The following is a 15,011-nucleotide window of genomic DNA, read 5'->3' as shown; positions in this document are numbered from 1 at the left end:
CACAGATGATGCTGTCAATTAAAGGTCTCCTGTCTGTACCCCCGCAATCCACCCACTTCCCATTCCACTCCCCAGGGAAGGGCATTTGAGGTTGTCACAAACCTCCTGGCCAAGATCTTTCTAGGGATAATTTGGCTGGGCTAAAAACCCCATGTGAATTAGATAAGACTCAAATTACATGAGCAAGGCTTGCAAGTCTATCACTTTAAGGGGGTTTCAAGTTATTTACCTGGTATCTCTGAGTTTGCTGGGAGAAAATGATTTCTTGCTCCCAGGCAAACTAAACCCCCAAATTAGTGCAATGGTTGCCTCTTGAACCCTATAAAGGGAGAGACCAAGATCACAGGCTGGTGAGTTGCATCTCAGTTAAGGATTAGCTCTTTATTCCAGATCTTTGGCCTTTCTAGCATGAGCCGCCAATTCACCTGCAAGTCAGGAGCTGCTGCCAAGGGGGGCTTCAGCGGTTGCTCGGCTGTGCTTTCTGGGGGCAGCACATCCTCTTACCGGGCAGGGGGCAAAGGGTTCAGTGGGGGCTTTGGCAGTCGAAGCCTCTACAGCCTGGGGGGCAGCCGGAGCGTCTCCTTCAATGTGACCAGTGGCAGTGGGCGGACAGCAGGCTATGGGTTTGGCCGAAGCCGGGCCAGCGGTTTTGCTGGCAGCATGTTTGGCAGTGTGGCTCTGGGACCCGTGTGTCCGTCTGTGTGCCTTCCAGGGGGCATCCCTCAGGTTACCATCAACAAGAGCCTCCTGGCTCCTCTCAATGTGGAGCTGGACCCCGAGATCCAGAAAGTGAGGGCCCAAGAGCGGGAGCAGATCAAGACCCTCAACAACAAGTTCGCCTCCTTCATCGACAAGGTGAGACTTTCGGGAGAAAGCTGAGTGTAGAGTCCCTTCCTTCTTCTACCACCTTCACTGCTTTTGGGGGCTCCCTGCTTGAGGCAGAGGAAGGCAGACTCCCTCCCCAGGATGTAGATACAGCTTAAGGACAGGGCAGGGAGGAATTGGACTATCACTGGACATCAGTGCTGGGAGATCAGGATGGTCAGAGGGGTGGGAGAAACTAGATAGCTTGCTCTGGGAAGGTGTGGAGGCAAGGAAATTGGCATGAGTTGAAAAGTAGGAGAGTGATGGCATGTGAAACTTAGAAGCCAGACCACAGAGAGGCCCATAGGAGCCTTGGATGTGTAGAATGCCAGCTCCTCCTCTTATGGGACTCAGACCAGTGCAGACTCTGCTCAGAAGACAGATTCATAGACTGTAATACACCCAAACTATAAGGCGAGGCACATGGGGATCGGTGGTGCGCCGGAGTTCCCCAAAGTGGTCCCTGACTGGCAGCATCAGCATCACCTGGTCATTCATTGGAAATGCACATTCTCAGGGCCCACCTCATGCCAATTGAACCACAAATTCTGGAGTGGGGCCCGAGAATGTGCATTTCTAACACACCCCAAGGGTGATGCTAAGGCACACTCCAGTTTGAGAACCACCGTGGAACAAAGGAGTAGGAGCGTCTTGGGAAGTAGATTTCCTGAGTTTTGGGGAGTAGGAGAAGCTTACCAAAGGTGACCTGAGGTAGGGTGGTCAAGCTTCAGTAGGAGTTTCCAGTCAGAGGTGGGGAAAGGCAACTTAGGGAGAGGGAGCAGTCACATGCAGCATGAAGGACTTGTCTGGAAAGCGGGGATGCCTTGGCTTGGTGTGGGTGCTAGGTGAATGGTGGAAGAGGGGCTGGGCACATTGTGAGGAGCATAAGAAGGAATTCAAACTTGGCTCTGTAGATGATGTGGAAGCATGAGAGGGTTTTCTGAGACGGAATGGTACAATATTTATAGGCTGCCACTTGAGAATGCTGGAAAATGCTCTGAGATCCTAGAGAATTGGACATGAACATAGAAGGGGCTGAGACCCAAGGTCAGCTGAGCACCGACCTCTGGCTGGGCTGGAGAAAGCCACGACTGAGGAAATAGAGAGCAGGCAGAGCACAGGCCAGGCCACTGGGCCCGAGTGGAGCCACCCATGAGCATGAAGGCCAGTATAGGCCAGTTTACATGTCTAAGGACTTGCCTTACAGAGCTGGGTCAAGCTGACCACCAACATTGGTCCAGGCAGTCTTACACAGGTGCAGAGGAGAGAGCTTGACTAGAGGGTAGTGATCTTAGGGACTGCTCCCAGGAAGAGAACCCTCAGTCAGACAAAGGGCCTGGGTGGGTAAGAGCATGAGGAACTTTTCTAAGGGCTGAGGCTTACCCTTTAAGCTAATGCAGCCTAAGAGACCACAGCTACCATCCAGGAAAGGAAATCCCACAGCCTCTCTCCATAACGGAGTTTCCGTTGATCTGGGTTCCAGGTGCGGTTCCTGGAGCAACAGAACCAGGTGCTGGAGACCAAGTGGGAGCTGCTGCAGCAGTTGGACCTGAACAACTGCAAGAGCGACCTAGAGCCTGTGTATGAGGGCTACATCAGCACCCTGCGGAAGCAGCTGGAGATGCTGTCTGGGGACAGGGTGAGGCTGGACTCAGAGCTGAGGAACATGCGGGACGTGGTAGAGGACTACAAGAAGAGGTGAGCAGGAATCCTGCACCCAGGTTGACCACCTCCTGGGCTGGGCTTTCTCAGCTGGCACTGGGACATTTGCCTCTGGTCTCAGGAGCACTGAGCTCAGGTGGGAGTGACCCATCCTGAGCTCCTCTGCCCAGGGAAGATGAGGGCCTTCTCTGGGCAGCTGGGCAAACTGAATGGGGGACAGCCAGCCCCTTAGAAAGTGACAGGACTGTCCTGACAGGCAGCCACCTCTTGGACATGTTCTCTCCTATCCCCACTCTCAGGGGCTCAAGTGTGCATACCTCACAGCCTCTTGGCTCCTGAGTTTCAAGGAAACTCCCCAGCATGGCAGGGAGCTGGAATTTCTGTTGGGCTTCTTTTCTCTTTTCCCTCTGGTCCTGGACATTTGAGCCATGCTTCTTCCTTCCCCAGGGGACAGTTCTGGCTTCTTTGGGACTCATGCTTGGGGGATGAGGTAGAGTTATGGGTAGGGGTGTTAGACAGCTGGGTGACACAAGAATCATGGATGAAAGGGGCAGTAGTATGTTCCTGTGATTTAGAAACTGAGTGGGAGGAGGAAGAACCTACTCATTCTCCAGGCAGCAAAGGAAATCCAAACTCCAAACCATCAGGTCACCTGGCCTGGGAAGGGGTTGCTTCAAACCCTGCCCACCATGTGGAACAAATAGTCTTAGTGAGTTGGACAGATTTGCAAAGATGTAGAATAATGCCTATTAAAAGACACACACACACACACACACATACACACACACACGCGCGCGCGCGCGCGCGCACACACACGCTCACTGTGCTGCTTTTCCTGCAGGTATGAGGAGGAAATAAACAGGCGCACAACTGCTGAGAATGAATTTGTGGTGCTCAAGAAGGTGAGGAGGGGGTGTGTATCCCTTGTTCACCCAGGGAGTGGAGTATAGAGGGTGGGGGGTGACATCAGAGAGGAAACTAAGGTCTGTGCTTCTTACAAGGGTCTGGAGTTGAAGTACCAGGGCAGATGGAGGGATTTGCTGCTTGGAACATGGTACACTTTGGTGTTTATTGAGAACACATCCCTTTGTCAGTCTCTATGTTTTGTGTAAATGGGCAGGAGCCCGAACATGGATAGTCAATCTCCAGCTCATGCCTACTTTGGCTTTAGGAACAGGACATGCTTTGAGAAAGGCTTCAGGTTTACCTTCCTGTTTCCCCTCCACTTTCTCTACTTTTTGACCAGTCTCAGGTGACAGACCTCTGCCTGTCTCTGGCAAATTAATGTGGCTGCCCTCAGCTCTGATTAGTGAATGATGGACTGTAGGGGGTATGGTAGGGGATGTAGGGGGGTTAGGGGTCTCTCCCATACCTTTTCTTTGAGAAACAGAGGTAGTAAAAACATCCCATTGTTGGATGGAGCAGAAGTAGCCCCAGAGGCACCAGGAATTTGTTCAAGTTCTCACAGTGGGTATTGGCTGGAAGTGAGGCTCCTGCCCCCTGGTTCTTGACTCAGTTCCCTGAGTCAGCCAGTCACAGAGTTAATGCTTGGGTGCCAGTTCCCAGGAGAATGCTTTCTGGGCTTCAAGAAAGACAATGTCAGGAGGTCTCTGAATTCCCGTAGGATGTGGATGCGGCTTACATGAGCAAGGTGGAGCTGCAGGCCAAGGTGGACGCCCTGGATGGAGAGATTAAGTTCTTCAAATGTCTGTATGAAGGGGTAAGACTCCCTCACCCCCACCCCAGCTCTGTCTTCTGGAAGGACAGATGTGAACGAGCAGTTACTTACTCATCAGTAACTTTAAGAGGCCAGGAGATCTCCAGTATTTGGTTGCTGGGAGCTTTGTGACATCTCTCCCCATACTTCCAAGTGATGTGTGCCATCAGTCCCAGCCTGGCCTCTCGTGTCCTGCTCTCACATTCTCCAGGAAGCCATGGATCCTTACGGGGATCCATTGAACTTCAGCAGAGCACATTCTCATTTTTGCTCATCCTCTGTCTGCCACTAGGGAAAATTCCTCAGGTCTTGGTCAGAAGTCCCCAGGGATGGAGAAGGGGAGTCCTCAAACCTTTTCTACTGCTTCAAGTCTCAGCCTGTTGGCCAAACACCTGTGGGCTCCACTGTCTTTAGTGTCTCTTGTGTGGTGTCCAAGCTGTTTTCCCTTCACCTTCTCCACTTCTGACCAGTCTCAGGGGACATACACATGGGCTTTTTTCTGCTTGGTCTGTTTCAAATGCACGCAGCAATTTTTAGGTGTGCTGTTGGAACCTCTGGGCTGGTGACTTCCATTTTTATAAGCTTTGGAGAATGCAGCTGCCTCTGTTTGGGAGGGTTTGGGGGCTCCCCTGCTGGGATAAGGCCATAACTTTGGCACCTTCTTCTGCTCACAAAAGATACTTCATACCTCCTTGTTCCCCATGCAGGAGGTCGCTCAGATCCAGTCCCACATCAGTGACACATCTGTCATCCTGTCCATGGATAACAACCGGAACCTGGACCTGGACAGCATCATTGATGAGGTCCGTGCCCAGTATGAGGAGATTGCCCAGAAGAGCAAGGCTGAGGCTGAGGCCCTGTACCAAACCAAGGTGAGGTTGCACATCTCCCCAGAGTCACATGTTCCAAGGCCTCTGGCCCAAGCCCATGACCCAGCATGGCCCACACACTGGCTGGGTCCTGACACTCTCCCTAGCACTGGGGGAAGCCTGAAGAGAGGAGAAGACAAAGCTCTGTCCTTAAGATCCACATAGACCATGACAGCCATGGGAGGACACACATAGCTGACTGCAAATGAATGTGGCACAAACAGAGTCATGAATGCAAGGGAAGCAGATATTAGGAAACTAGGATCAGATGGGGCAGGTCAGGAACAATTTCTGGAGGCAGAGTTACGAACTGAGTCTGAGAAGGAGGGGAAAAACATAGATAGTTAGCATCTCAGCTCTCTTGTTAATTACAATAAATTAGGGGGTCTTTGCAGTGTGCTTTGAGATTAGGTAACTCCTACCTTTTCATTCAAGTCCAACTCCAAGAATAAAGGGGGTGTTTGAGTCCTTTAGATCTTAACTTCTCTAATGAGTTGTGGGTGGGGAGATAATTTTTAAGATAATATGGTTTCTCAGATCTAGGTGTCAACTTCCTAATTGTTCCTTGCTGTTTATCAGATTCCTTCTCCAGGGAAATCCACACTCTTGAGATCTTATCTTGTCTAACCCCCTGCTTCCTTGCTACCCTAGGGACAGAAAAATTTGGCCTGCAGAGGTAGGAGGAAGAAAGGCTTTCAAAGCCTGGGAAACACCACAGGCCTGGGCTTCTTGATAAAGGTTCAACTCAAGTCCCCAGTCCTCAAATGCCTCTACATTACTGCTGCAAGCCAGGGTCAGGGTGGCTGTGTGACTTAACACCCAGGAGACTGCTTGGTGTCAGAACTGGGGGAATTAGTGCCTCTGTCCTGGTCAGAGGGTGGGATGGGCTGTTGTACTCACACAGCCTTGCAGAGAAGCAAGAGAAGGCCTCCTGTCCTGCTCTAGTGTTTTTTTTTTTTTTTTTTTTTGTCCCAACATTACTCCCAAAGATGAAACACAGGAGCACAGAGAGAAGGCCCCTACCTTTAAAAGGAATCCCAATCTAGGGCCATACTAGGGCCAGATATGAGGCAACCGGCAAGGCCCAGCATCCAGCAACAGAGACAGGCAGGGCACGGCCATGAGAGGTCTGAATGTCATACATTTTTGTGTTCCCCTTAAGCCAAATTCTGGATTAGAAATGGAATACTCTCTGTTAACTATCCAATGGATGACATCAAAGGCAGGAATACTCCCTAACTAGTAGATGACCCAGAATTCATGACTACTGGTGTTGGGGTATAGCCATATCTATTCCCACTACACATGCACAAAATGTCCTTCCATGCCCAGCAAGACTGCCAGTAACCTGGGGCCCAGCTGAACTATGAAGGGAAGGAAGTCACAGAAAATACAGATGGGCAGCTCATCAGCTCCCTTTTTGGTTCATCGATCACACCTCTTTTGAGTACCAGCCAAGCACTGTGCTAGGTACTAGGAATTCAGAAATTAAAAAACAAAAAAGGTTTCTGTCCTCTAGTCATTCTGAGTCTGATGATAAAGACATAGAAACTTGTGATCACAGTACAGTGTGGTAAGACCTATAGACTGGTACGGCAGGGGCTATGGGGATAGAAGGGGTCCCAACCAAGGGATCAGGGAGAGCATCCTGCAGGAAGTGATTTGGTACTGACTGAGGTGGAGCCAGATAGAGAACAAAGACTCGGACACTTGAGAGCATGTGGGACATTGTGGGAACTTGGAACTGTTTGGCTCAGGTGGAACGCCAGGTAGGTGATGGGCAAAGGCCATGAGGAATAAGTTTGGAAAGGCTGGTGGCTGCCAGGTCTCAAAGCACCTTGATGCCATACCAGGAGTTTTAATTTGACCTTGACTTTGAAGGGCTATGGGCAGAGGAGTACCATAATTGGAATTGTGTGTTATAAAGTTGCAGTGTGGAGGGTATTGGACTTTCAACAGTCTTATGGCCAAATCTAACCATCAGTGAGATTGACCATGCTTAAGGAAAATAAATAAGTAAATAAACCCAATGGTTGAGTGGGAGGCTATTTTTAGACCTGGTGAAGCTGGGGATCCCTACCCACTTCTGCCACACTCCACAGGCAAAGACACAGTCTGCCAGGCCCTGACTCAAGGTTCCCTCTTTGGCCCATCTCCCCCTAGTTCCAGGAGCTCCAGCTGGCGGCTGGTCGCCATGGGGATGACCTTAAACACACCAAGAGTGAGATCTCCGAACTGACCCGGCTCATCCAAAGGCTGCGCTCGGAGATTGAGAGTGTGAAGAAGCAGGTGAAGGGGCTTTAGGGGGTCCTGGCTCACTTCCAAGGGAGGGGTAAACTGCTCATGCCACACACTGCCCCATGTTCCTCCTTCTCTTGGTTCTCCATCTCAGAATGTCCTTTCTCAAATGGAGCCCCTGCTTTCATCCCCCATACTTAGCCCCCATCCGAAGTCTGGGAACAATTGGAAGGGTCTTTTCAAAAAGCCAAGTTGCTGAGGATAGCACCCGTCCCAGTCCCAGGTTGACAGAATTCCATCACCATGGCTGTAGCTTTGCTTTGTCCAATCACTGTGAGCACATGGTATGGGGTGGGGGCAGGAAGTGAGGCTCAAGGTGCCGTATAACTCAGCAGGATGTTAACTCCTGCCCCTCAGTGCTCCAACCTGGAGATGGCCATCGCCGATGCTGAGCAACGGGGTGACTGTGCCCTGAAGGATGCCCGGGCCAAGCTAGATGAGCTGGAGGCTGCCCTGCACCAGGCCAAGGAGGAGCTGGCCCGGATGCTCAGGGAGTACCAGGAGCTGATGAGCACAAAACTGGCCTTGGACATCGAGATCGCCACCTACCGCAAGCTGCTGGAGGGCGAGGAGTGCAGGTGGGTGACAGGCGGGGTCTTAGAATGGTAGAGCTGGAAAAACCTTTGGAGTCTCTTGACTCTGTTTCCCAGAATGCTGAGGGGCAGGCTGCTGGAGGAGCTGGAGATAATTTTCATGTCACCCACAAACAGCTTTAAATAGCATCCAATCAGATGAGACAGATTTCTTTTATTTACAGTTCTCCTTCTAGTCTTCAGACTGGAGAAAGTCTTGGCACGGTGCAATTATTTCTTTAACACAGCCCTGGAACTTGCAAATATCCCTATTAATAAAAACAATAGATCCAGGTTCAGTTTGTAGGCAGACAACAACATCTTGCCAAAGAAAATTTTTAATTGTTTATTTGTTATCATACTTATTTTTACTGCTACTGTTTTGTTCTTTTTTGGCCAGGTAGTAGGTTCTGGTTGTCTATTTATCCTGGTGATATACAACTTCCTTTTATGAGAAATGCATTTTTGTTAGAAAAGGCAGAGTCAATGAAAAATACTAGTATGAATTGTAGATGGTGATAGCAACACATGAGAGGGTGGCACATGAAGCACTGACATTAAAAAAACCTGTTCTAACTTAGCACCATTTTACACATAAGAGCCAGAGAAGACAAGCTACTGATCCTAAAATCATAGGGAGTCCACTGGTGGCAACTCCTGATGCTCACATTTCTGCATGTACTTATTCAGGCAGTAGCCTCTCAGGAATGAAAAAGTGGGCTGAAGAGAAACTTGGCAGGAGGAACCCAGGAGGTGGTTGTTGCTACTGAGGGCTCCAAAGTTGCAAGTTCATACATCTATGAAGTGGGAGAGTAGACTGAGGATGGAGAGGGAGGTGCTTAGAGACACGCAAGGGCAGCTTATGCCTGGACATGAGCTAGTCTGGCCGAGGATTTCAGGCTGTGGTGAGTCAGCTCTGATTCCATGGGATGGAGATTCACTGGTGCTGTTCTTTCTGTGCAGGATGTCTGGAGAATACACCAACTCTGTAAGCATTTGTGAGTATTTCACGCTTCTGAGGGAATATTTTTAGTCCATTAACAAACACAAAGTAAGTGGGTGCCTGCTACAAGGACCCCCTTGAAACAGCTCTATGGTTATAATCACCTCTGCCCTCTTGCTGAGACCTGCCACTTCTGTGGGGTCAGCTTGCCATCCCATTCTGACCTTTCACATTGACCCCTTCCCCCAGAAGTCTCTTCCATGCTGGGATGAAACTCAGCTTCCGCACATGATGGAAGCCTGGGAGCCGCGAGCAGGAAGAATTGCACCTACTCATTGAGAGTGGAGACCAGGCACAGATACACTGTGCACAACTAGCTTTAATGCTGGCCCTACAGAGTTCAGCTCGGTCTCCTCCTGAGAGAGGCCAGCCAAGAATCTCCCCTAAATCAACCAATGAGGAAATTCCTTGAAAAAAATAAGACTGTAGTCTAAAGGTAAATGCAAGAGTTGCTTGGGCATCATTTTTTCTTCAGGGCAAGCCTTGCTACTCCTGTTTGTTCAAAAGAGGAGAAATTGCCTGATTTGGAGGTCCTGTGGGACCTGGGCTGTTTCTCCTGGTGCCTGAGTGTGGGTCACTAAACTCCATGGTTGATGTGAAGTATTTGTGTAAGGAGGAGACAATTAAGTTAGCTGGGACTGGAAAGTTGTAGGGGACTTAGGGCCACTCCTGTTCTGAGACACACATGTATCATTCTGCCCTCCATCCTCCTCAGCAGTCATCAGCAGCTCCACGCCTGGGACCATGGGTGCAGGGACCGGCTTTGGGTTCAGCGGCGCAAGCACCTATGGCTACCGGCCCAGCTCCGTTGGCTACAGCATGCTGTCTGGGGGCTGTGTCACAGGCAGTGGAAACTGCAGCCCTCGCGGGGAGACCAAAATCAGGCTGGGGGCTGCAAGTGAATTCAAGGACTCCCCTGGGAAGACCTCAGCTCTGAGCTCACCCACCAGGAAAACCACAAGATAAAGACAAAGACCGCTGACACCTTGCCCTGGTTTCTTCCGGACCTCTCTTCTCCAGGAAATTTCTGTCATGTTTCTTCTTGGTTTTCAGTTCCACTGCCACCTCCCCTCTTCCATTTCTCTGCCTTAGCCTTTCTTAATGTAGAATCAGGAGTCTAGCCCATCCTTCTGCCTCTGTACCAGGAGACTTCTTAACTCAGCCTCCCCTTCCTGAATCCTGATCTTTGCAGAGGAAAGTGTTTTCCTCAAGGGTAACCCCAGTCTTCCTGCAGCCCCTTTCATGCCCTTGTTTATGAAGTTATTTGGCCATGTGCTCAATGGGTACATAAGATTGCAGGCCCACGGAGAGACCTGTAAAAACTGTCTCCTGTGAGAGCAACATTAACTCAGGGGAAATACCTGGTTATAGGTTGTGCCTTGCATGGCCCTGTAGATTTTATAGCTGGGCGTGTCCCTGCAGGCTGGTCCCATCAATGAAGGGATTCATGCTGTCAATATGTGGGTTCTTGTCCTTGTTCAGAACTCACCTCTCTGCTTCCTGTGTCTCACCAATAAGCTTACAAATTCATGCAGAAACAGAATACTTTTCTCTCCTAAGAGAATCCTCATCTCAGACCATGTCTCTTCTATATGTGGAGGTCAGTGACCTGGAACCTGGTGCATCTGAGGTCTAGTGTGCTCCACAGAATCTCAGAGTATCTTTAGATCTGAGTGAAAGAGATCTTTGCACAACTGCTGGGTCCCACCTTCACCTCCACTGAATATTGAGATACCCAGGACTCATCTCTGTTCCCCATCACCTGCAGATGCACCTTCTAAGTCCTGCTTTCCTCAGGCCAACACTCCAGTGAACAGACAATTTTTAAGAACATTAAGATTATCAGACAGGATAGGGAGCCAATACTTGCAGCAAGATTTCAAGTTGGTCAAGAGAAAGCCAATTCCAGAAGCCTGGGTCTCAAGTTATGGCTGTTCTCCCAGAAAAAACCAAAAGTAGATTCTCTTTAATGTAATAACCAATGTTTTCTTGGTCCTTGGTAAAGTTTCATTGGTTTGAGTGTGGATGTTAACATATACTTGTCTGAGTTGTGTTTAAACATGGGGCTCTCTCTGTGGCACACACCACTCAGCTTCTAAAATATTTGTGCTCAGAGATTTCCCATAGGTCCCCAGGCCATGATGATGCTGTCAGAACATAGCAGGATACAAAAAGCAAGTGAGGCTGGCACACATTCAGGCTGGGGCTCACAGGTGCATCTGAACAGGATCACAGTGGGTCCAGAGAGAGTCCTAGACTTCAAGTCAATAGCTTTGAATTCAGATTCAGACTCTGCAAGTAACTGAGGGTCGTGAACACAGCCTGGAACCTCATTTCTTTTTATTTTATTTTATTTTATTTTTATTTTTAATTGTTATTCTGTTACAGTTGTCCAATTTCTTTTCCTAGAGTCTCATTTCTTTAGCTATAAAATAGGCAGAGTAATATCCCAGATTGCTGTTAGGCTAAATTGAGACAACATGAGGATGTCTTGTGCAATGCCTGGTACAAAGTTCATGCTTAATAAAGGTTTGAGGAAAGAGAATCGTGTCCTCCATATTTCTGGTTCAAAAACGTGACTTCAGAAAAGGGAACCCTCAAACACTGTTGGTGGGATTGTAAATTGGTGCAGCCACTATGGAAAATAGTATGAGATTCCTCAAAAACTTAAAATAGAGCTGTCATATGATCCAGCAATTACACTTCTGGATATTTATCTGAAGAAAACAAAAACACTAATTCAGAAATATATATGCTCCCCTTTGTTTGTTGCAATAGTACTAGTAGTGGCCAAGATATAAAAACAACCTAGATGTCCATCAATAGAATAATTGATAAAAAGATATGGTATATATATTCATATGTATACATATACACAATGAAATATTTTTCAGCAATAAAAAAGTAAAATTTTGCTATTTGTGACAACATGGATGGACCTAGAGGGTATTATACTGAATGAGTCAGACAGAGAAAGACAAATACTGTTATAATCTCACTTATATGAAGAACCTAACAAATTGAAACAATAAATAAACAAAACAAAACAGAAATCTATCATCATCTATCTGGCACCTGACCTGTGTGAGTGCTGGGGTTATGGTGATACATAAGCTTGGCCCATGCCCTTAATGGAGACGTAACTATAAGAAATGTAACTGCTACGCAGTGAGGTACTGGCAACAAAAGAAGATTCAGAAGCAGCACAGAGGAGAGTGGGGATCTGCAGGGAAGTTCTAGAAAGTGGACAAGGGAAGCAGTATGTGCAGAGTTTTCAGAGGATAAAGTTTACTTTTTTAGTAGCTGTGGCGAGAGGTGGAAGGCAAGGAGGATCAGCAAGTGGAGAGGGAGGGTGCAGTGGCACCTGGAGCTGGGGAGGCAGGAAGCAGCCACACCAGAGAGGCCCCTCCTCCGGGTCTGCTGAGGAGCTGGGATTTTGTGCTTTAGAGTTTGTGAGAGAAGCTAATACCTTGGTTTGAGTCCTCCTCTGCCACCTACTAACTTTGTGACTTAGGCAAGATACTTCTGCATCACAAGCCTCACTTTACCTATCTGTAAAAAGGGGTTAATAATAATAATTCCTTGCCTTTTGACCCAGTGATCCCACTTCTGGGAATATAACTGAAGAAACCCAAAATGATAATTCAAAAGAATATATGCACTCCTGTGTTCATAGCAGTGTTATTTATAATAGCCAACACCTGGAAATAGTCCAAGTGCCCAACAATAGATGAGTGGATCAAAAAGCTGTGGTATATTTATATAATAGAATACTGTGCTGCTGTAAAAAAAAGAATATCTTACCTTTTGCAACAGCATGGATGGACCTATAAATTATTATGCTAAGTAAAATAAGCCAGTCAAAGAAAGACACCAAATGATCTCACTTATATGTGGAATTTAATCAACAAAATAGTTTAACAAACAAAATAGAAAAGGAAGCATAGATACATAGAACAGACTGACAGCTGTCAGGGAGAGGGGGATAGGGAGCTGGGTGATGAAAGGTGAAGAGATTAAGCAAAAAATATGTATATATGACACATAGACACAGACAACAATGTGTTGATGGCCAGAGGGACAGGGTAAGTTGGGGGAGGTGGATGTGGTCAAAGGGGGACAAATGGGGATGGAAGGAAGACTTGACTTTGGGTGGTGAGGGCACAATGCAATGTGCAGATCATGTTTTATTAAGTTGTACATTTGAAATTTATGTGGTTTTATTAACCAATATCACCCCAATAAATTCAATTAAAAAATAAAAAATAATAGTAGTTCTTCATAAAGTTGACATGATAATTATATTTAATGAAAGAATGTATGAGAATTATTAATTCAGTAAATGGCACATAGTATGCTATTAAACCATTTTTACCATCATCACTCTTAGTATTACAAGGATAGACCAACTATTCTTCCAAGAAGCTAAGTGAGAAGGGAAGCAGACAAGGTCTAATAGTGATTGGAGGGTTATATGATGAACATGAACTAAGGATAAAGAGCACTGCCTACTAAGAGATATTTCTACCATCCAATTTCTATGCTTGGATTCAGATAATTAATGTTGACTGCCTCAACAAACAAACCCTGAAATCTTAGTGGCTTAACTTAATTAAAAAGAAGTTTATTTCCCACTCCCAATCCAAGGCAGGTTGGGGCAGCTCTCCTACATGGTTCTCACAGTGAGTGTCTGAGGCACCTGGGCTCTTGTAGCCCCACCACATGGCCCACGTGCCTGCAAGGCTACTGGAACAGGGGGGAAGATAGATGGAGGAGGCACATGGGCTGGTAATTGCCTCACCCTAGAAGTGACACATGTCAATGCCACTCACATTAAACTGGCCCCAATTCCCAACTGAACCCCAAAGGAGGCTGGGAAATGAGGAGCAGAGCAAGGACACTTGGTGAGCACTGGCGGTTTTTGGCACAACCTTCCTCAGTGTAGATACTGACATCGGTCACCAGCCTGAGGATTCATCCTCCCTTGAGCAGTGCTAGGGTGATGCTGGCACATGCTCTTGAGTCCAGGCAAACGTCCCTTTGGTTTGGACAATGGAACCCTGGGTATATTGCCATAGACCAGACCAGACTGCATAGAAAATTCATTATACTTAGATTTCCATTATGTTGTAGCTATGTTTGAATTTGGGAAACTTAAGTCGATTTAATGGCGAAATAAAGATAATTTGCTCAGTGTTTCTTTTCTTTTTTTTTTCCAGATTTAATGTGTTTTATTGATTAAAATATTACATTTGTGCCAATTTCCCTTCCCTCTGCTCCCCTCCACCCAGTGGCCCCCCTCCCTCCAGTTGTCCCCCCCTTTTAGATTATGTCCATTAGTTGTGCATACAGTTCCTCCCAACCTCTCTCCGTCTATTCCATTCCCTCCTACCTTGATCCCCAATTCCTATATCATCTCCCTCCCTTTCCCCATTCCCCCTCCCTGTTGACCTCCCCCCAATATGCTTCCCGTACCCACAGTTCCTTTTCCACTCTCGTTGCCTATTTAGTTTGCCTTTGTTTCATCTCCCTAGCTTCTGTTTTTTTTTAAACCAGTCCCTTTAACATCTCATATAACAGTGGTTTGGATCTAATGAACTCTTTCAGTTTTATTTTGTCCTGGAAACACTTTCTCTGTCCTTCTATTCTGAATGACAATTTCGCTGGGTAGAGTATTCGTGGTTGTAGGTTTTGGATTTTCATTACTTTGAATATTTCTTGCCAGTCTCTTCTTGCCTGTAGGGTTTCCCTTGAGAAGTCAGCTGATAGTCTAATTGGGACCCCTTTGTACATAATTCTTTTCTTCTCTCTTGCTGCTTTTAAGATTCTCTCTTTATCTTTAATTTTTGACATTTTGATTATAATGTGTCTTGGAGTGGTTCTCCCTGGGTCCAGTCTCTTGGGAACTCTCCTTGCTTCCTGGACCTGCAAGTCTATTCCCTTCCCCAAGTCTGGGAAGTTCTCCTTTATTATATTTTCACTCAATTTTTCAAGTTCTAGTTCATCTTCCTCATTCTCTGGCAAAC

General features: G+C 47.3%; 1 protein-coding gene across 1 annotated transcript; it reads left to right on the top strand.

Moving 5' to 3' along the window:
• Positions 1-408: 408 nt before the first annotated feature.
• Positions 409-9,951, top strand: LOC150011808 (keratin, type II cytoskeletal 73). The gene is made up of 9 exons (XM_090275573.1): positions 409-855; positions 2,348-2,562; positions 3,368-3,428; positions 4,151-4,246; positions 4,951-5,115; positions 7,276-7,401; positions 7,768-7,988; positions 8,946-8,980; positions 9,701-9,951. The coding sequence occupies exons 1-9, from the start codon at positions 409-411 to the stop codon at positions 9,949-9,951; spliced, it is 1,617 nt and encodes a 538-aa protein (XP_090131699.1).
• Positions 9,952-15,011: the final 5,060 nt, after the last annotated feature.

This window comes from Furipterus horrens, unplaced genomic scaffold (genome assembly GCF_987537825.1).
Source record: "Furipterus horrens unplaced genomic scaffold, mFurHor1.1.pri manual_scaffold_4, whole genome shotgun sequence".
Lineage (NCBI taxonomy): Eukaryota > Metazoa > Chordata > Mammalia > Chiroptera > Furipteridae > Furipterus > Furipterus horrens.
Note: the sequence above shows the minus strand (reverse complement) of the source record. Positions and strands in the feature narration are given on the sequence as shown.